The sequence below is a fragment of the Myotis nattereri genome, assembly GCF_964212035.1.
Source record: "Myotis nattereri genome assembly, chromosome: 1".
NCBI lineage: Eukaryota > Metazoa > Chordata > Mammalia > Chiroptera > Vespertilionidae > Myotis > Myotis nattereri.
The window spans coordinates 94,568,776-94,589,557 of record NC_138075.1 but is presented as its reverse complement, the minus strand read 5'-3'; the positions used below and the strand labels follow the sequence as shown (position 1 = coordinate 94,589,557).

Here is a 20,782-nt window from a genome sequence, read left to right as displayed (position 1 = left end):
GTGGCAGAGGGCAGGCCCAATCCCTAGGTGCAGCCCCTGGTCAGGCTCAGAACAGGGCCCATTGGGGAGTTGGGGCGCCGCCCCCTGTCATGCACAGAGCAGGGCAGATTGGGAGGTTGTGATGCCACCCTCAGTCACGCTCAGGGTAGGGCCGATTGGGGGGGTTGGGGCACCGCCCACTGTCACACTCAAGGTAGGGTCGATGGGGAGGTTGCAGCGCCACCCCCTGTCACCCACAGAGCAGGGCCAATCAGGGGGTTGGGCCGCTGCCCCCTGTCACACACAGAGCAGGGCCCATCAGGGGGGTTGGGGCTCCTTACCCTGTCACGCACAGAGCAGGGTCGATCAGGGGGTTGGGGCGCTGCCCCCTGTCATGCACAGAGCAGGGCCCATCAGGGTGGTTGGGGCTCCTTAACCTGTCATGCACAGAGCAAGGTCGATCAGGGGGTTGGGGAGCTCCCCCCGTCACGCACAGAGCAGGGCCCATTAGGGAGTTGGGGAGCTCCCCCCTGTCACGCACAGAGCAGGGCCTATCAGGGGGTTGGGGCGCCTTCCCCTGTCACGAACAGAGCAGGGCAGATAGGGAGGTTGGGGCGCCGCACCCTGTCACACACAGAACCGCAGGGCAATCAGGGGGTTGGGGAGCTCCCCCCTATCAGGCACAGAGCAGGGCTGATCAGGGGGTTGGGGCGCCTTCCCCTGTCATGAACAGAGCAGGGCAGATAGGGAGGTTGTGGCCCGCCCCCTGTCACACACAGAGCCACAGGGCGATCAGGGGGTTTGGGCGCTGCCCCCTGTCACGCTGATCCCGGTGCTGGGAGGCATATTACCCTTTTACTATATAGGATAGAGGCCTGGTGCATGGGTGGGGCTGGCTGGTTAGCCCTGAAGGGTGTCCTGGATCAGGGTGGGGGTCCCCACTGGGGTGCTTGGCCAGCCTGGATGAGGAGATGATGGTTGTTTGCAGCTGGTCACACACCCTTCAGGGTGGGGGTCCCCACTGGGGGGCCTGGCCAGTCTGGGTGAGGGGCTGAGGGCTGTTTTCATGCTGGCGGGTGACTGAAGCTCCCAACTGCTCCTTTTTTTCTTTTTTCTTTTTTGTTCTGGCCAGCTTTAGCTCTGGCTCCAGCTCTGAGGCTTCCGCTGCTGAGAGCAGGTATCTGGTTTGTTTGTGTTCTATAATTGAAACAATGTATAACTCCAGCTCTGAGATCCCGGCTCACTGAAAGCAGGTTTCTGGGGTTTTGTTTAGCTTCTATATTTGTAACAATGTTTCAAACTGCAGGCTCAGAGGCCGGCAAGGCAGGCGGGGAACGTTGGTTTCCTCCATCACTGAAGCAAGCAAGCCTCATGTTAGTTTCAAGCTTCCTGGCTGTTGGCCGCCATCTTGGATGGCAGTTAATTTGCATATCGCCCTGATTAGCCCATGGGAAGGGTAGCGGTTGTACGCTAATTACCATGTTTCTCTTTTATTAGATAGGATCTTCTCTCATTGACTGTGGCTACAGAAGTCTCTAACAGGTTGATCTATTTTTTGACTCAATGCATGACATTTTTTTTCTTTCTGAGAAAACAAAAGGATTATTTCTTAGAAGATGAGTAGTTTTACTAGGGCATGGCTTGATAATGATCACCCCTATATTTTCTGGTACTTATGTGCCTCTTCAATCTGTAGATTAAAGTCTTTCTTCATTTCTGGAAAGATGTTATTTCTTGAATAATGTCTTTCAATATTTTTTGTTCCATTACTTCAGTCTCTTCAGAAGGGATAACATTTCTGAATATATTGAATTTCTTTTGTGTTTCATATAATTTTATAGCAGATATTTGTTTCCATTTTATTTTCCCACTACAGTTGTCCCTTGGTATTTGTGGAGGATTGGTTCTAGGACCCCCCATGGATACCAAAATCTGCAGATGCTTAAGTCCCTTATATAAAATTAGAGGCCCAGTGCATGAATTCGTGCATGGGTGGGGTCCAGTGGCCTGGCCCCAATTGGGGCAGATTGGGGCTGGGCCTGTCAGGAGGAAGAGATGGCGGGAGTTTGGCTGGCAGGCCTGCCCCTGATCAGGCCCAAGCAGGCTTGGGGGGAGGGGCTGTGGGCGATTGGCTGGTAGGCCCCACCCCCGATTGGGGAGGGGGGGCTGGTTGTGGGTGGGGCTGGCTATGGGGAGGGGCTGTGGGCCAGTTGGCCCCACCCCCAAAGGTGGTGGTGAGGCCCATAGGGGGAAGAGATAGCCAAGGGGAGGGGCCGTAGGCAGTTGGCCACAGGCCTTGCCCCTGATCAAGGTGGGGAGGCCAATCTGGGGTGGGGCTGGGTGGAGGGAGGGGCTGCAGGAGATGGCCAGCTGGCTGGCCTCACAACCTATTGGGATGGGGGGGGGCAATCAGAGGTGGGGCCCGCCGGGGGGAGGGGCTGTGGGCCAATCGGGTGGAGGGGGCCCATCGGGGACAGGGCCAGCTGGGGAGGAGGAAGGGCCCCGGGGGAGTTGGCTGGTGGCCCTGCCTCCCCATCAGGGTGGGAGAGGCTGATCAGGGGCGGGGCTGGCTGCGGGGAGGGGACGTGGGAGGTTGGTCGGTGGCCCCACCCCCTGATTGGGCCAGTTGGCTGGTGCAGTGGGCATCATATCGACTGGTCATTCCGGTCATTTCGGGGGTCGGTCACTGGCTATATATATATATATATATATATATATATATATATATATATATTACAGTATTTGCCTATAACCCTGGCACATTCTACCATTTAGTTTGTCATCTCTAGATTACTTATAATATCTAATACAATGTTAAGTGCTATGTAAATAGTTGTTACACTGTATTGTTTAGGGAATAATGACAAGAAAAAGAAACTCTGTACATTTCAGTGCAGATGCAACTGGCATAGGCCTAACTATATTTCCTATAGTGCCTGTCAGCAACAAGGTAACTTTAAAAAAAATATATTTTTGAGGCAAGGTTGGTTGAATCTGAGGATGCAGAACTTGATATGAGGGCTGACCATTTTCTTGATTTTGTCCTCTGTATTTTTTAAGAAATGGTCCTTAGACATTTTCCAGGTTTTTAGCAATTTCCCTTGTGCCATTTCCAATTCAGTCCTCATATTTATGGTTGTTTTGCTCCTGCTTGTTTCCTGAGCTCATCCAGGTCATGTTTTAATTTCTTCTGTTGTCTTGCCCTATATTTCCTAAGCAAATGCATCTTTATGTTTTTTGTTTTATAGAAGTTATTTTTTTGGTACATTATATATTTGAATATAAATTTTACCTATTCTCTAGTAAATTTTTTTCTTGTGTTAATGCTTCACTACCATTTGTTTTTTACTATTTCTTCACACTTTTTTTTTTTAATTGGAGGAATTTTGTAAAGATTTTGTTCTGGTTCTACCTTGAATTTAATAATGTGAACTAGATGAGTTCTTCCATGAAGAAGGCTCATGTTAATGAGTGGGCCTTAGACATTGTCCAGGCTAACTGGTATTTTCAATGGCTTATGCTCAGGTTCCTTATGACCCAAATTCATGACTGAAGGTTCCTTTAGTCTTTACTTCTTTGCAAAGAGATCTGAAAGGGCCATGCTGAGCCCCTCTTCTCAACTTTGCCTCCTTAACAGCCTGCTTTTTACAGCATGGTACCTCATTCAGAGATGCTTTTCCTAGGTGCTATTGTAGTGTATCCTGTCCATGGCTTATGTTAATCATCAGTTATAGGAAATATGTGCAAGTAACTCTCTTTCAACTATTTCTAAGAACTAAGTATACAATTTAAGATGCCAAAAATTTTGCAGCATTTGTGAGATGAGGCCTCTAACACCCAAGTGTTGTCAAACCATCTATTCAATGGGAAACTTTTAATAAAGGAATGTGTTTTTTTTTTTTTGCATGCAATAATTCTTGTTCAGATTTAAACAAGTTTTTCATGTAGGGTGTATATATATGAAGTCACCTAATAAAATATTTTTGACCAATATGATTTTGGACCAAAGAGTTCTTAAGTTTTCAAAGATTAATGATATTTCTGATAAGCTTTTCATCATGTTAAAAACAACAATACTGATTTACAAGTCTCCCAAATCACTGATCCTTAGGCAAAGAGCAAGTGGGGGGAGGGGGCCGGAATAGAGAGGAAAGAACTGAATAAGAAGGAGGAGAAGAAGTGGAGAGGAGGGAAGGAGTGGGGCATAGGAGGGTACCAACTGGGATCTCAGTCATGCCTGGTTCCTACTCTTCACATCTAACTTTTAACCCAAATAAAATATATTATAGTTCTCCAAATATGTTTGAGGGAGGTGCTGTTAGCCTCGGATTTGGGTGATGTGTCCCAACTTTGAGAGAGGTTCTCAGTTATCCATCTTGGAAGTTGGGTTTGTTAATTCAGTCTGTGTTTCTACGCGGCAAGCAATCCCTATTTGCTTTCCTCAGCCTGTAGAGCCTTTCCAGCGGTTCTCAACTTGTGGGTCGCGGCCATCAGAAAACACATATAGCATATCATATTTACATTACGATTCATAACAGTGGCAAAATTACAGTTATGAAGTAGCGACGAAAATAATTTTATGATTGGGGGGTCACCACAACATGAGGAACTGTATTAAAGGGTCGTGGCATTAGGAAGGTTGAGAACCACTGCTAGGCCAACTGCCTGGGAAAGATAATCCAAAGGGAAGGAGTGGCCAGGCTGACTTCTCACCTCTTTGGGGTCTGCTTCCAGGAGAGCAGCTAGCCTGCATTCAGCTTGTCAGATTTAGGCCGAAGGTGCTGGATGAAGTTTCCTTTACCGAGAGCAGAATTTCCCGCTCTTACAGTGAAATTGGAACAGTGCTGGGAAAATGGGACAGGTGTCTCCAATCAAGAGTCAGGGCTGTTTACCCAACCCAGCCCAGGGGGCCCCAAGGGAGTGAGAGTCTTGATCCAGGGAAAACTGTAATTTTCCGGGACAAGAGGCAATCCCTGCAGGTTGTGGCCCGGGGATCCGCACGTGCATGCCCTCTGACAGGTGGACATGGGAAGGAAGTGGGCAAAGGGCACCTCTGCGAAGTAGGTCAGAGGGAACTCTGGGTTGGTTTCCCCAGCCCCTAAGAAAGGATGTTTCCAGGTACAGACACTGCCACCTGGGTACCCTACAAAGCAGGGTGGGGCTATGGAGGGCGTGGGGCAGGTGCTCACTTTCCACTAAGTCTCTGGGTTTGCGAGACCGAATAGCGGCCTGAGGAGAGAGGGAGAGATCAGGAGGGGCCAGGGAGGAGCGAAGGCCGGCCCAGACTCGCTGGCCGCTCCGGCCCGGCCCGGCTGGGGCAGCCCGAGAGGCGCTGGAAGCCCGCGCCGGGCCAACCCCGAATCCACCCCCGCCCGGCAGCCAAATAACCCTGGGCGTTTTGCTCCCCAGGGAAAGCCAGGCAGCGCCTGGCATGTCCTGCGCGTCCCCGGTCCCGAGGCTCCCAGGCTGTCTCGTCGCCACGCGGTCCCCTTCCCCGGCCACAACAGGGCGCCAGCACCGATTTTGCTGCAATGCGAATTAGCTCCAGCCAGAGAATGGGTCGGGAGGGACTCACAGGCTCGAGGGGCGCCAGCGCGGGCCGCCGCCGCGGAGCCCAGTCCACACCCACCTCTGCTCGCACCCGGGCCAACGCCTCGGTCGCCATAACAACCGGCCCCCGCCCTCGAGGGCCGCGCAGCCCGGGGTCGCAGGGGCTCCCGACCGCCCTGGCCGGTGCTTGGGACGCGGAGGGAGAGGGCACCCAGGATCCCCGCGGCCTCGCGTCGCCGCCCCGCCTCGCTCCGCCGCAGCCCAGCGCGACGCAGAGGCGCCCCCGTCCGCCGCGGGGGAGGAAAGCCCTCGCGTCCCCGAGACTCGACTTTGCAGAATAAAGTGCCCCCGGGGCCGGGCCCCCGCGCCCCCGCGCCCCCGCGCCCCTGTGCTGTGCGCCGCACCTGCTCGCGTCCCCACACCAGCCCCCTCTCAGGTCCCAGGGCGCACGCGGCGGCCGGGAGCGGGGCCGGGCGCTGGCGGCGGTGCCTCGGCCCTCGGGGCGCAGGACATCCCCGAAGGCGGCAGCGCGGGAGGCGGGGAGGAGGGGGGCGGGGAGGCGGCCGGGGCGCGCGGGGAGGGCGGGGAGTCCGCCGCAGCAGGAGGAGGAGGAGGAGGAGGGAGCCGGAGGGCGGCCGGGAGGCGGAGAAGGGAGGCAAGAAAGTAGCAGAAAGTGAGGCTGGCAACCCGCGGCAAAGAAGCCGGGCGAGCGGCGGCAGCAGGAAGTCTGTGCCTGAGACAAGCAGAAATACGAGCCAGGGAGGGACCGCGGCGGCGAGAGTGAAAGAGGAAACTGCAGAAGAGGAAGCTCTGCCGCCGCAGCCAGTCTCCTCCGGCTCCCGCGCCGAGCATCCCCACGCCGCCAGCGCCCACCTCCGGGACACCCGGCCCCGCGCCGCCCCCTCGCCGCCCCGGCGCCCCCTCCTCAGCGCGCCCGCCCCGGCCCCGGCCCCACGCTCCCGGCCGCGCCGCCCTGGTCTGCCATGGCCCGGGAGAACTGCGAGGGCAGCTCCTCCTGGAAAAAGCAAGCGGAGGACATCAAGAAAATTTTCGAGTTCAAGGAGACCCTCGGAACGTAAGTGGGGACCGGGGAGGAGAGGGCGGAGGGGCAGCGGCCGCGGGTGCTTAGGCGGCTTAGCTGTCACCCACGCCGCCGCCGCAGGAACGCCGGTCGCCACGTCCTCGTCTTGGGTTCTCGGCTCCGCGAGCACCCCGCGCGCCCACCGCGTGGGTCTGCGTCCCCGGAGGGGTGGGCACGGCTGCGGGCCGGGGAGCTCTGGGCTTCAGGAGGGTAGCCCCGCCGGCGGGCGGCTTTACACTTCCCGCGACCACGCCGCCCTCTCCGCTTCTTTCTCTTCGCGCGTGACTGTGGGCTGAGATGGTGGATCTTTCTGTTTGCTGGCCGTGCGCGTTTATTCACCGTGTGTAGGGCGCACCGTGTGAATGAGAGACGTGGTCATGAGGACATCGAGCTTCGGTCGCTCCCGTTTCTGTCCTTCCATCGTGTGTTCTCATAGAATGACCACCTGCACCTACGAGGTGCAGGCAAGACGCTGGGTGGCCACGCGATTGTGGAAGGGAAGGATTTCGCAGTGTGCAGGGTCATGTGTGGACACACGCGCCTCACGGAGCGTGTGTCCATTTCACAGAGGCTCAGCCACGCACGCTGGGGTGCTTGTCTCCCAGCGAAGGTCTGTGAGTGTCGCTGGACAGGCGGCTGCTCGCCAGGGCGGTATTTAGTCCGATGCTGGTGGCTGCGCCTCAAGAAAGAGATAATCAGAAGTCGATGGCATGAATGCAGCAAGCATGTGCCACTCTGTTGAGCTGCTGTTCCCTTTCTGCCCAGGAGTTGGTTTTTGTTTATTTTGTTTTAAGTGCCAGAGAATGGGTGGGGAGGCTGATTGTGAAAGAGAATCAGGCACTGCTGGATGAATTTGAAGTTCAAGTTATTTTCTCCCCTCATGTGATCAATATCTGTTGCTGATCAATATCTGTCAGTGTATATCCACACACAGCTGCCACTGAACTGGGCATTTTGCAGGGACTCATGGGGGCTGGGAAGAGAAAAAGGAGGTGTTTCGTAGGGTAAACAGTGTGCTCTTTCTTTCCTTTCTTTCCCTCTTTGTCTTGGTTTTTATTTGCTTCCCCAGAACCATATTTTGAAACCCAGATTGTCTTTGCTCCACACCCAGGGTCCTTTGCTATTGTTTGGTCATTTTCCTGCCCCCTGCCCCCCAAGGTCTGTAGTGGGTCCCCCAGAATGAAGTTAGATTTCATTCTGAAGATGGCCTTCCCCAAGATGCTGCTGATTCCTGGGAAAGCACACGTGTGGAGGCAGAGAACAGGGTCTCCTGGCTCTGTGCTTTACTGCAGGGAGTGCACCTGTGGGTCTACACTTTCCATCTTTGTTGCAGTGAAAACAGAACAGACTCAGTCTGTTCATAATGAGGGGATTGAGGCTGCCTCTCAGCATGGCCAGTTAAGGGGTGAGTTTTGGAGAGAATTTTTGAAAATTGCCATTGAGCTTTATTTGGGCCTACGGGGGTTGTGACTCTGAGATGCTCAGGCTACCAAGAGATGAGAAGCAGCCCCGACTGTGGTCCCTACAGGGGTTATGTGACTGTGGACCAGGGGCCTGGAGAGAGTGGAGTCCCTTCATGTGAAAATGCATCCCTTTGTATGGTGTGTCGCCGCCTGAGCCCCTCTCGTGGTCCCTGGGCCTGCAGCTTCCAGGTTGCGTGATGCAGTGTCCCCCAAGTGACGCCTTCTCCCCAGGAGAGCCCCACAGCCGCACCTCTGCAGTGGCGGGCTGCCTCCGAGGCTCACTGAGCTGTGGCTTCATTGAGTTGCAGGAGCTGCTTGGGATGACTGCGGTGTTTCCACCTCTGGGAAGAACGGGATTTGTCTTCTGGTGCAGGAGAGACTGTAGAGCTCTTGCAAACAACCTCTTGGATTCTGGCCACGTTCCCTGTGAAGTGGGTTTGGGTCTCTTTGGGGTCCCAAAGCTTTGCCTTCTGCTTTAAAAAAAAGTCTTTGACAAGGAGCTTCCCACCGAGGTCCTGTAGTGCTGGCAGGAGTTCTAGAAGGATGAAACAAACAAAATGATCAAAACGATTTTACTCATTGACATAATGATAATGGTAATTGTATGTGACTTTATTAAATGCAGTCTATGTAGCAGGCATCATACTAAGTGCTTACCTTATGAAGGAGGTATTTACTGTTATTCCCAATTGGCAGATAGGAAAACTGAGGCAAGAGAGAGGAAGCGACCTGCAGAACATGAGCTAGATACTAAGCGATGTAGCTGACACTTGATCTACAGAACCACTCATAATTACCCATGCGGGGTTGAGCCACTTTGTGGTTATGTAATGGCAAATGTTTAATAGCAACGTGACTTAATTCTAGTATTTGGAAAGCTAATCTTAATGTAAAGAAAACACAATTGTGGGGCAACCTGCTATCTAAATCTGTAACATTTCAAAGCTTTGGGGTTATCAACATTGTCTCCTCAGACTTTCTAGAAGTGGTTTGAAGTTCAGGATGCCTGTTTCACCCTGGTTCAGGTCCTGCATCTAAATAGAGAGGTAATTTCCAGTCCCTCAGTGTGGATATTGAGTAATGAAATTTAGCATAAATCAAAGGCATCAACGGTTACGACTGGGATTCATTTCCAAGGTACTCTGTAGGCTCAGTCATTTTGTTTGTCACACCTTCACCATATGCCTTTAAGATCCTAAGGCAGAGAAGCCCTGCCAGGAGCTAGACTGTCAGCTTGCAGTGTTAAAATGCTTTTCAAATAAAGCATTGTAAAGGCCTGACGTGCACTCTGCCAAACTTTGTCATTTGATATTTGGCTGCCTAACCCAGGTATCTTTCCTTGCAGAACGGAACACTTACTGTTGAAGCTAAAGGGTCTAGCTATTTAGTCTGTGTGGTCAGAGGGCCCTTGCTGGAGGGTGAGGCCAAATGGGAGTGAAAGCTTGCCCCAAAGGGTGGGAAACCATGCTGAGGAAGCAAAGGACAACAGAGGGGAAAGGACCGTCTTTGTGGTTTGGGCCTGGGTTAGCAGACACACCTCTGAGTCAAGCCTCAGCACAAACCTCTTACTTACCTGTGGGCTGCAGTATGGCTTCCTTTGAGAGGGAATCCTGGAACCTAACCTTATCTCCTGATAAGGTGGTAAGACTTAATTACTAGTTATTAGTCAGTGACATGTTTTCAGATCCTTGGCACACTACGAGAGCAGGTAAATGCTATGTAACAGAAAATTGGAAGTGGTGAACGTTTCTGTCAGTGTATTTGCTGAGGCTCTCAGACCATCTCTGCTGTGGATATCTTTTAACAACTTCTGAAACAAGAAAATGAAAATGTGATGTTTGGGGAAGCATACAGATGGGAAGAAAGCTTTGGCATGGTGTCCAGGAAACACCCTAGATTCATGGAAGTCCTTCTGTAATTTCCACGTCATGAACAGTATCTGAATAGAGAAGGCCTTAGTACTTGGCAGGACACAGAAGGATTCTCCCAATAGGCCTCATTTCCCCTGTAGTGCAGGAACTGGCATGTCCCAGAAAGCAATCTTCATCTCTGCAGGGCATCAATACATGCTTTTCTTAGAGACTGAACATTTTCCATGGAAATAACTGCTGTCTGTGGAGGGCTGGAGCAGGCATCGTGGAGGATCTGGGCCTGGGTTCCTGGCCTGGCTCAGCCACTGTGGAGTGTGTGGCCTGTGGGTTGATTGGTCATTTTCCCAGCCTCCTCATCTCTAAAATCAGGGAGGCAGGGAAGGTGAGATGGTTTTCAAGTGTCCTGATGACCCTGAGACTTTAAGGCTCGTCTGTACAAGGAAGGCACTTGCTATTGTTCTTCAGGAGCTTTCCATGCATGACTAGGTACAGCCGATTCCTGTTGAGAGGGGCAGTTTTATGTCTAAGCCAAAAGCAAAGTGAGATAGCTAAGTACAGGAAGTCTTATCCAACTTACTGTTAGCAGCATAGTGTGTTCCCTTTTTCATTAAATGAGATTCTGCTGGGTGCTGCTCTAGGAAGGGTACGAATAGAAGTTTCTGTGGGGAAGCACTGTCTTTTCCCCCTAGTATAATATTTATATTCTTTATTCCGAAATGGCTCATTCAGTACACCTGATGAGGACAGATGATTTATTTATCTGAAGGCCCAGATGGAAAAGAGATTCAGCTGTCCTTTCTTGGGGTCTATGTAGGGGGAGAGGGAGACTGCAAAGCTACTGAGGTGGTTTATATATTTGACTACCTGGATTTTTAAATAGTACTTATTCTGGGATTACTCTGAATTTTAGAGTCTGGGAGAAGTATTTGAAAGCATATTACCAAGAGGAAAATAAAGATGGGAAGTCCCTAGATTTCTACCCAAGGTTATCCCAGCTGCAGTATTTATTAGAAGCCCCCCCCCCCCCGCTCCGCCTTTCTTTTGAGGCATGATATCAATTCAGCCTCTCATACATTTAGAAATATCTATTGAACACCTGCTATATTCTAGGCACTGGGTGGGGGTATTTGCACTGAATAAACAGATAAAAATGCCTGCTCTCCTAGAGCTTATTGGTGAGGGAGTCAGAAAATAAAAACTATGAATAAGTAAAATGCAGAGTGTGTTGTATAGTACACACATTAGGGGGAAGTAAATCAGGGAAAGGGTTTTTTGGAGTGGAGGGATTGCAGCTTGAGGCAGGGTAGCTAGGGATAGCCTCACTGAGGAGCCGGTATTTGAATAAAGATCTGACGGAGCCCTGGGAGTGCTGAAAGTAGAATATGCCAGTTGGAGGGAACAGCAAAGGCTGAGGGCCTGGTGTTTTTGAGGCCTGGTGTTCAAGGAGCCTGGAGTGATCAGGGGGAGGAGAGTGGGAGCTGAGGTGAGACAGGCATGGCAGTAGAAAGGAAGTATGGGGGAGCTCAGTAAACCTTATGGATCATAGTAAAGATTGCATTTGCTCTAAAAACTTGGGGAACATTGGAGGGTTCTGAGCAAAGGAGTAACTTGATATGACTTAGGTGTGTCCATCATGGCTATGGTCACTGTGCCGAGGGACTGGTGGTCTTAAGGGCGGAAGTGGGGAGACTAGTTGGGAGGCCATTGCAATGATGCAGGGGAGAAATGATAGTGAGCTAGAACTAGGAGTCCCGATGGAGGTGGTGAGAAATGATTGGGTAAAGGATCTATTTGGAAAGGAGAAACAATAGGAATTGTTGGTGGATTGGATATGAGGTATGAAATTCTCCAAGGATTTTTGGTTGAAAGAATGTTGCCGTTGGTGTTTTGGGTCATTTTTTTCCAAGGATTTTCGGAGCATCTGTCTGTGCTTTGGGAAGCTCTTGAGTACAGTTTCGAGCAGCAGTCCCCAACCTTTCAGACCTCACGGACCACTGGTTGCGATCGCTGGTTTAGAGTGTAAGCTCATGCCCTTTGGACTTCTGGGCTCTCTTTGTGGGGGCCTGTTGCATTTTGAGGTAAATTTCCTTCCTTCCAAGAGCTTGTGTCTGGCAAGGGCTTTGAAGTATCTCCTCTTCTGTCACAGGGAGAAAGTTGGGATAGGCTAGACATTTTAGCAGCTGGAAGAACTGCTTAACTTTCTGTGAAAATTCTGCGTTTTGCCTTTGGAATGATCAATCTAGATCACTTTGATGGTAGGCCTAGAACCTGTAACTTCTCACTTGATTGGTGAATTTGAATCTCCCAAATTCTGTGAAATATAATAAGTATGAGAACTCTAGCCACTCTTTTCTTTGATAGGATGTATTATACTGTTTTTGGAGAAGAAAAGCCAAAAATTTCTCTTGATTGAAAAGAGATAACAAACTCTAGTGTCCTTATTGACTAGTAGGGTGGGATTTTGGAAATTGCATTTTTTGGATAGAGCTTGTCCCCTGAAGGGCTAATGAGGACTGTCTCTAGTAGGCATTACTGGTTCAAACTTGGCAACTGAATGGACAATAATCAGGCTTGGCAAATGTTAGTGTCCTCTCAGGGGAGGACTTCAGGGGTTAATTTGTTAGGTTTTTCTCTGGCTGGGTCTCCATAATCCCTTTTCATCTTTCCTTTCCCCCAGATAAATCTCCTTAAATCCCCTCCAGTCTCTCTCCTTCTCTTTTCTCTGGGAGGGCTTAGGCATTGGTCCAGTGGGGACTTGTCATGGTCAACTTGCACCCAGAATGGCAGACCCCAGGACCTCAAGCCTCTATCCTTATCAGATTTCACAGGAATCATCAGGGAACCCAAAGCCCACTGTGGAATGATGGTGCCCAGCACGAAGCCTGGTGCCCTAGTCAGCTGACCCAAGTTTCTCTATTGACTCAAGATGGCCAATCCAGTGCCTATGTGGCTGTTTTAGGACAACATGTGGACTCTGGGAGAGATGCTGTCAGGATCCTCTTTGCCAGTTCATGTGGTTATGTCCCCTTTACTTTCTGTCGTGCAGGAGATCACTTGAACTCATTTTTTTTTATTAGATCCTTCTTGATTTAAAAAATGCTTATTATGCAGTGTATGAATTATTCAGGGAGACCAAGAGTAATCTCAAAATGGATACCAGAGGCCTAGTTCATTCCATGGCAGACCAAGTTTGTTCCACGTCTCCAGCAATCACCTGTGTGTCTTGTGCTGTTTTTCCTACTGTTTCAGCGAAGCTCAGAAACAGACGGAATCTGTGTCTTGGTTAAACCAATCTTGAGGATAAATCTTTAAGACAGCATATTGGCTGCAGCCAGGTTGAGGAGGCAATGAATAGAAATAATAGAAAGGTGGTTCCAACACAACCACTCATAGCTGTAGTGTCTGGAGAGGCTCCTTAATCTTTCCCAGATAAGGTGGAGATGGAAGCTGCTGCCCTGTGGGATTCTGGTAAGGGTCCAGTGAAGTGCATGAGTTGCCTGGGACATAATTGGGATTGAGTAAACAGCAACTGTCATCAGATTTAGCTGCCTTCAGCAGCTATGGCTGATGTTGACTACCTTCGGACATTTAGGGCCAGTACAGTGGGAAAAGCGTATCAGTATCTGTTGGAAATTGATGTTGGAAGCTCTTGTTGCGATTATACAGAATGGTACATATTTAACCTCCTCCCAAATTGTGGTGAGAAACCATCACAAGTCGTCAGTCAGCCAGGGAAGGACAATTTCTGGTTGTTCCACACAGCACAGTACTGAGCAGCTGAGAATGTAGACTCTGAGGTCACCAGGACATGAATGCAAATTCTGGGTCCACTCTCTCTTAGCTTTAAAGTTTTGGGCAAATTATTCTGCTATTCTCAGCCTCATGTCCTCGTCTATAAAATAGGATAAGACTAGCACTTAATCTAAGGATTGTAGTGAAGATTAAACGAGGGTGGTGGAAACTATTTAGTGCAGTACATGGCCCATGCATATGTCCTCAATAAATGCTAGTTCTCTCTCGTTGGTCTCTGTGGTGCTGGAACACTGCTCCTTAGAGGCCATTTGCTCAGATTTGGATGGTCCATTGAGCCATTCAGCATTTGCTCCCCACAGGAGGGTGATTAGTGCATAGAGTGCTAGCATTAACCAAGGGACTCAGTCTGAAACGTCCTCTGGGCCAGCTCGTGTGGTGGAGTGACCTAGTTTGCCATATATCACAGGCTCGTTCTTTCCTCCAGTTATCTCATCAGCTTTGCCTCTGCACTGCTCCTGCACCCTGAGCCACTGTGTGTGTGTGTGTGTGTGTGTGTGTGTGTGTGTGTTAATCTGTCTCCATCTACATCAGCTGAGCAAGAGTCTTTCCTAACTGTACTTTCTGTCTTCTCAAATGGCACAGAGGTCTTGGTGCAGCTGTGATCATTCTTCAACTTAAACATGCTTTTTTTCTTAAGCAATTCAGTGCTTCTGCTTTGTTTATAAATCAAAATAATGTTTTGATTTATTACAGACTTAAGTAACTTTTTTATAGTATCTTTACATGTGGAGGTTTAAAATCTAGATATTTAAAAATGGCAGCAAATATATGCATATACCACATAAACATATGTAACAGTTTATTTAAAGCCCAACCAGCGTGGCTCAGTGGTTGAACATCCACCTATGAACCAGGAGGTTGTGGTTCGATTCCGGTCAGGGCACATGCCTGGGTTGTAGGCTTGATCCCCAGTGCGGGACCTGCAGGAGGCAGCCAGTCAATAATTCTCTCTCATCATTGATGTTTCTATCTCTTTCTCCCTCTCCCTTCTTCTCTGAAATAAATAAAAATATATTTAAAAAACAAAACACACACATACATATACAAACACATCCTTATAGGGGACTGTTGGATGGGGTGTGAGAGACATCTCAAAAGATTAATGTCCCAGGTCCCAGGATGTAGATATGATCTTGGGGAGCTGATAACTGAATTGGGAGATATCCCTCATCTTGACCTATTTTACCCCTTTTGATGGCCAAACCTGGTCTTTGGGTCACAATTTATTGGGACCCCTACAGCGGGGTGAGCAGGCAAGAAGAGGCTCCCAAGCTGAAAGTAGCTGATGTGACTACTTGCTGAGAGGACCTCTCTCTGTCTTTCATAGCCACAGCACACATCACTGCAACTGCTTTTACACCAAACTGGATTTGGATTTGGTGCTATAACTGGAAACCTGGAGGTTACATATTCAGTCAAACCTCAGACAGCCCCACTCCTGCCTACCTCTTACACAACTGTGTCTCCTCCCATTGTGGCCCACAGGGATGTAGGGGGAAAGCTCCCCTAAAACAAAACAAAACTCCCAGATCTTTGTAGCTTTAGAAAATGTGTCGGTGGAGGGAAGAGAAGCTGTGCACAGTGGCAGTTCTGGCGGAGTGGTGGAGGCTGCAGACACCCCAGGCGGGGCCAGGGTCCCCTGCCATACACAGGGAGGGGCAAAGTAGGTTTACAGTTGTGAGTACGCGAAACAGAGTTCATTCTTGTATTATTATTTACTAACTAGAGGCCCGGTGCATGAGTTTGTGCACCAATGGGGTCCCTTGGCCTGCGGGATCGGGCTGAAACTGGCTCTCTGACATCCTCCCGAGGGGTCCCGGATTGAGAGAGGGCGCAGGTCAGGTTGAGGGACTCCACCAGTGCAGGATCAGGGCTGGGGAGGAACACGGGAGGTTGGCCAGCCAGGGAGGGGCCGTGGGAGGGCTCTGGGGCATGTCCGGCCCATCTCACTCAGTCCCGATGGGCCGGACCCCAGCAGCAAGCTAACCTACCAGTTGGAGCATCTGCCCCTTGTTGGTCAGTGCATGTCATAGCGAGTGGTTGAGTGGCCTTAGCATATTATTAGCATATTACCCTTGGATTGGTTGAACGGCCGACCAGCCGACTGGACACTTAGCATATTAGGCTTTTATTAGATAGGATTCTTGTATTATTTTCCTACAATCAATTGTAAACCTACTTTTGCCTCTTCTTGCATGGGCTGACACTTCTTTAACCATGATAAAAGTGACTGCTTGACATTTGCCTTAAAGCATTAGAAGATATAAAAATCTTTACATAGGCTGAGGGACAGGCTTTTGTGATGTAAGGGATTGCAAAGGAAGTACATTGTCTCCCACACTTAACCGGAAAGCATTAGTGTTTGAATGAGAGACAGGAGGGAAAATGGGTAATTCTAGTCTTGGAACTTGGGAGGAACTGAGGAGGCTCAGGTGGGTTTCAGATTGGGAAGCTGAAGGCCGAGTGAAGAGAGGACCCCAGGCTCACTGACCTCAGCCATCACAAAACTGGGGGCTAGCTGGCCTGGGCCCTGGAAAGCCTCAGGCAGTCCCACTCTCCTCCCTCTCCCTGGTCCCCAGCACAGGCTCTGCTCTCAGGCACAGGCCAGGGCTGTTAACACTAATTCAGCCAAAGCAGGGGCTCAAGGCTTCTTGGCCTGAGTAGGGTCCTGACTACCATGAAAATGTTCACTTCTTTAAGAAGATGTCCCTCTAGCAACATTACACTTAAAATGAACTTTTGGAGAAGACCTTGTATAAGTGTTGGCAACAGCCTGTTTCTGGCAGTAATGTACAGGAATGATACTGCTTGGGTTTTTCCTACCTGTGTTACCTTGGTCAGTAAAAATGGAGTTTGTGGTCCTAGTAATGATTAAAAAATATTGTTGGCTTTTTGTGGTGCTCTTGCAGCTCCTTTGACACTGGGATATAATATCAAGACCTCATATTTGTGTGTGTTTTAAATTATGGTAAAAATGCATAAGGTTCATCATCATAACCATTTTTAAATGTAAGTACATTCACATTATTATGCAACCATCACCACTATCCATCTCCAGAACCTTTTTATCTTCCCAAAAGGAAACTGACCCCAATAAATACTAACTCCTCATTTCCCCTCCCCGACTCCCTGGCAACCACCATTCTGCTTTCTGTGTCCATGAATTTGACTACTCTGTGTACCTCATGGAAGTGGAATCTTAGCATAATGTCCCCAAGGTTTATCCACATAGTACTACATGTCAGAATTTCCTTCCTTTTTAAGGCAGAATAATATTCCATTCTATGGATAGCACACGTTGTGTTTATTCATTCATCTGTCCATGGACATTTGGAGTTGCTTCTACCTTTTGGCTCTTGTGAATAATGCTTCTGTGTACGTGGGTATGCACATCTCATTGAATCTGTCTTCAGTGTTTTGGGTTATACCCAGAAGTGAAATTTCTGGATCATATGGTAATTCTAGGCTTAATTTTTGAAGTTCTGCCATACTGTTTTCCACAGCCATGTGGTGTTTTGCAGCTTGCAAAATGTTTTTACTGTATGTGCATGATTCCTTCCGAGTCTTAGAGCAGCCCTGTGAGTGGGCAGCAATCGTCCTCATTTTAGAGATAAGAAAATGGAGGTGCAGTGAAGTTAAATGACTTAGGTGGAAAAGTTGCTAAGTGGCAGATAGAGATGGAAGTCAGTGCTCTTTCTCCCATGTCATGCTACTACCAGCTGGTTAGCAGAGTAGAGGGGAATAGAGAATACTAACAGGATTAAAAAGTACCCCCTCCTTCTGTGAACTTGTCATGATACTATAAGCAGAGCACTGGGGTCAGTTGTATGCTGGCAAATCAGCTCTGATTTGTAATAACTGTTGATTTCCATGGTGTAAATAAATATTCTCACCTGGAACAACTTCAAGCTACTCATGTTCTAACATCTCCTGCAAAATTCTTGAATTAGGCTCTTATGATTGGGTATGAAGTGACGCGAACACACCTCTGAAGGAAGTAGAGCCAGGAGATCTGAGTTTAGTCCCAGCTGTCATTTAGGAACTGTGGAATCCTGGCCTTATCTTCTCTACATCTTGATTACCTTGTTTGTTAAATGGGGATAATTACACCTGAATTATACCTGCTTACATCACAGACTCTTTAAGTACCAAATGAGATAAGTATGTGTAATAGGCATTATACAAATAGAAGGTATTATTGTGTTATAAAGATTATAGCTTTAAAAATACTTCTTTCTCATAAATGTTAGTATCATGCACTCTTTGAAATCTGGCTGTCATCTTTGGGACATGGTTTCCATAGAAGTTGGGCCCCAGTCAACTTTGAAAGCATCAACACAAAACCAGCATTGCACAGTATATTTTTTCTGGCTCTATTCAGGTGTATGTTGTTTTTATTCTTGGTGTTTAAGTGATTGGTACCTTAAGAAAAACGTAAAAAAATTATGAAAGCAATATGTCATCCTAGTAGAGAATTTGAAAAATCTGGAAGAATACAAGGAAGACAGTAGGTATTGACTAGTTGGCTGGATGGGTGCTGGTAACAGTCCCTCCAGGGAAAGCATGTCAAACTTGCGGCTCAGGGGCCGCATGCCTCATTTATTTGGCCTGTGTTAGCCTTTGAGTTTGACATGCTTGCTCTAGGGGGTGGGGAGATCTCAGGATAGGCCCCAGAGGTCAGCTGTGGGGGACCTATGTGATAATGGTGCAGCCGTAGGTATTTACTAAGCGGTATGAAGGCATTTCAATGTTTTGCTATCTGGTCTGATTGAAACAATGTACATGGGTTGAGTGTTGGCTCTGGATATAGGGCTGGTGGTCTTTGTTGAGTGCTGTGGGTGTCTGATTTTCTTCACCATGTCAGTATTTTGAATTTGCTTGGTGGTGGGGGTGGTGATGGTGTGGTTGGGTTATTGTCGTGCTGACTGACTCTACCCTCATTGCCACCTCTAACTGTGTACAGTCGGCAGTGGGACAGAACCTGGTGCCAACAGGAGACCCTGTTCAACTGACCTCCAGTGGGCTAATTACACACCTGGGAAGAAGGAGGTAAAACATATTCATATCCAGGTGTGGTTGACTCTTCCTGCTTGGAGCAGGACTGAGGAACATAGCTTCTGTCACTTTGTGGCATGAAATAATACTGTTTTCTGTGGACTGAATGTTTGTTTCCCAAGAATTCATATGTTGAAACCTAACCCCCAAGTTGATGATGATATTAGGAGGTGGGGGTCTTTAGGAGGTAATTAAGTGATGAGGGTGGAGCCCTCATCAATGAGATTAGTGCCCTTATAAAAGAGACCCCACAGAACTCCCTCACCCTTTCCACTCTGAGGACACAGTGAGAAGATGGCTGTCTATGAAGCAGGATATGAGCTCTCACCAGACACCAATCTGCCAGCAGCTCGATCTTGGACTTTCCAGTCTCCAGAACTGTGAGAAATGTCTGTTTAAAAGCCACTCAGTCAGGAGCATTATCTCAATCCATTGAGATTTTGCTTCCTGGCAAATGTCAACAGTTTGGCTCAAATAAATTCACCAAAATTCTCTATAGGTTTGAATATTTCTTACATTGACATTTACTTGGTATAGTGTGGCAGGATTCCAAAGAAGCTTACCCAGGACCACCCCCCACACTTGGACCTGGTGCTAGGATCCAGCAAAGGGCCCATTGAATCTGCTGGTTCCCTGCCGAATCAGGTGAACTTGGTGTTGGAAGGGACCTTATCTTATCAGGTGCCTAATTGTGAATGGACATCTGCCCCTGTCACTGACACTTGCCTCCATCTACAGTGATCAAAGACTTTTCAAGGATGGAAAGCCCAAATATCAGAAAGAGACAGCCATCCTGAGACACTGACAAGACCTGTATACCTACAAATTAATGTTGCTGCTAGTATTAGTATTAATAATAATTATACTTGTTCTTTAGGCTTTTCTCAAACCCTATGTATATACCCCAACTGTTAATAACTACTGAAGGTGTATAAGATAACTTTTTATATTATCAATACTATTCTTTTTATGGTTTTTCTTTTGAAATGTAGAAAAATGCTATTTCAAAAATTAAAATTAAAAGAGAAATAAATATTAAGAAAGGAATTTTATCTCTAAACCCCAAAACCTAATTATGAAAGTGTGCTTACCCCTTAACCCATCAAAGACTACTAACTATATTCAGTCCAATAGAAGCTGCAATGGCTATAAAATCATGGCTGGAAATATACTTATAAAACTCTTACTGTCCTCATCCTCTGGAATTTTAAATGGTAATTTTAATTTACAGCATTATGTTCTTACAGCCTTGGCCCCAATTAAACACACACACACACACACACGCACACACACACACACACCTCCTGTAAGCTTATAGCTTCCAATTGCACAACTAGCGATAATCAGATTAATAACTGCACCTAAATGTTTCCAATGGGAAGTAAATTATCCATAGTAAATAGAAACCCATCCATGGTCAGATTATAAAAACTGAAAAGGTGTATATTATGCACTTAAACTATAAGTGAATGTTATACTAGATGCAAAATATTAAATAGTGAGACAGGCAGCAAAACCTGGATCATAATAGCTTATAGGTTAGAAATGATCCAGAGTGTTTTTCTTAATAAAGGCCCATAAGACCTGACTGCCTCCCATTTACCTGCCTTTCACTTTGGGAAAAAAAAAATTCTGCCTTGATTTCTATCCAAGGTTGTGGTCTTGCCCCAGCCCGAATGGTCAATTGTTTAGTAAGACAAACACCAACTGAGACTTCTGAAGAATGAGCCTTCCTAGCACATCGGGACCTCCTTATCCAACCAAAAGGTTGGCCATCAGTGCATCCTTTGGACTGACTTATGACCAAAAGGGATGTGTAGACTGAAAAGGGGCCACATACTAACCTGACAAGCTCGGGGAAGGCCTGTGTAGCAAGCAGCCTTGAAAACTCAGAGACTGAAAATAACCACAAAGAATGGTCTGAAATTAAAACTTCTTAAAAAAGAAGTTTAGCCAAAACCGGTTTGGCT

At 48.2% G+C, this 20,782-nt stretch overlaps 1 protein-coding gene across 3 annotated transcripts in view; it reads left to right on the top strand.

Annotated features, from left to right (window-relative positions):
• Nucleotides 1-6,121: 6,121 nt before the first annotated feature.
• Nucleotides 6,122-20,782, top strand: part of CAMK1D (calcium/calmodulin dependent protein kinase ID) — a 385,556-nt gene continuing 370,895 nt past the window's right edge. For all 3 annotated transcript variants that reach the window (XM_081087393.1, XM_081087395.1, XM_081087394.1), the window contains exon 1: nucleotides 6,122-6,604. In XM_081087393.1, coding sequence (XP_080943519.1) covers nucleotides 6,513-6,604 — 92 coding nt within the window. In that variant the 5' untranslated portion in view covers nucleotides 6,122-6,512. The remainder of the gene's footprint in view (nucleotides 6,605-20,782) is intronic.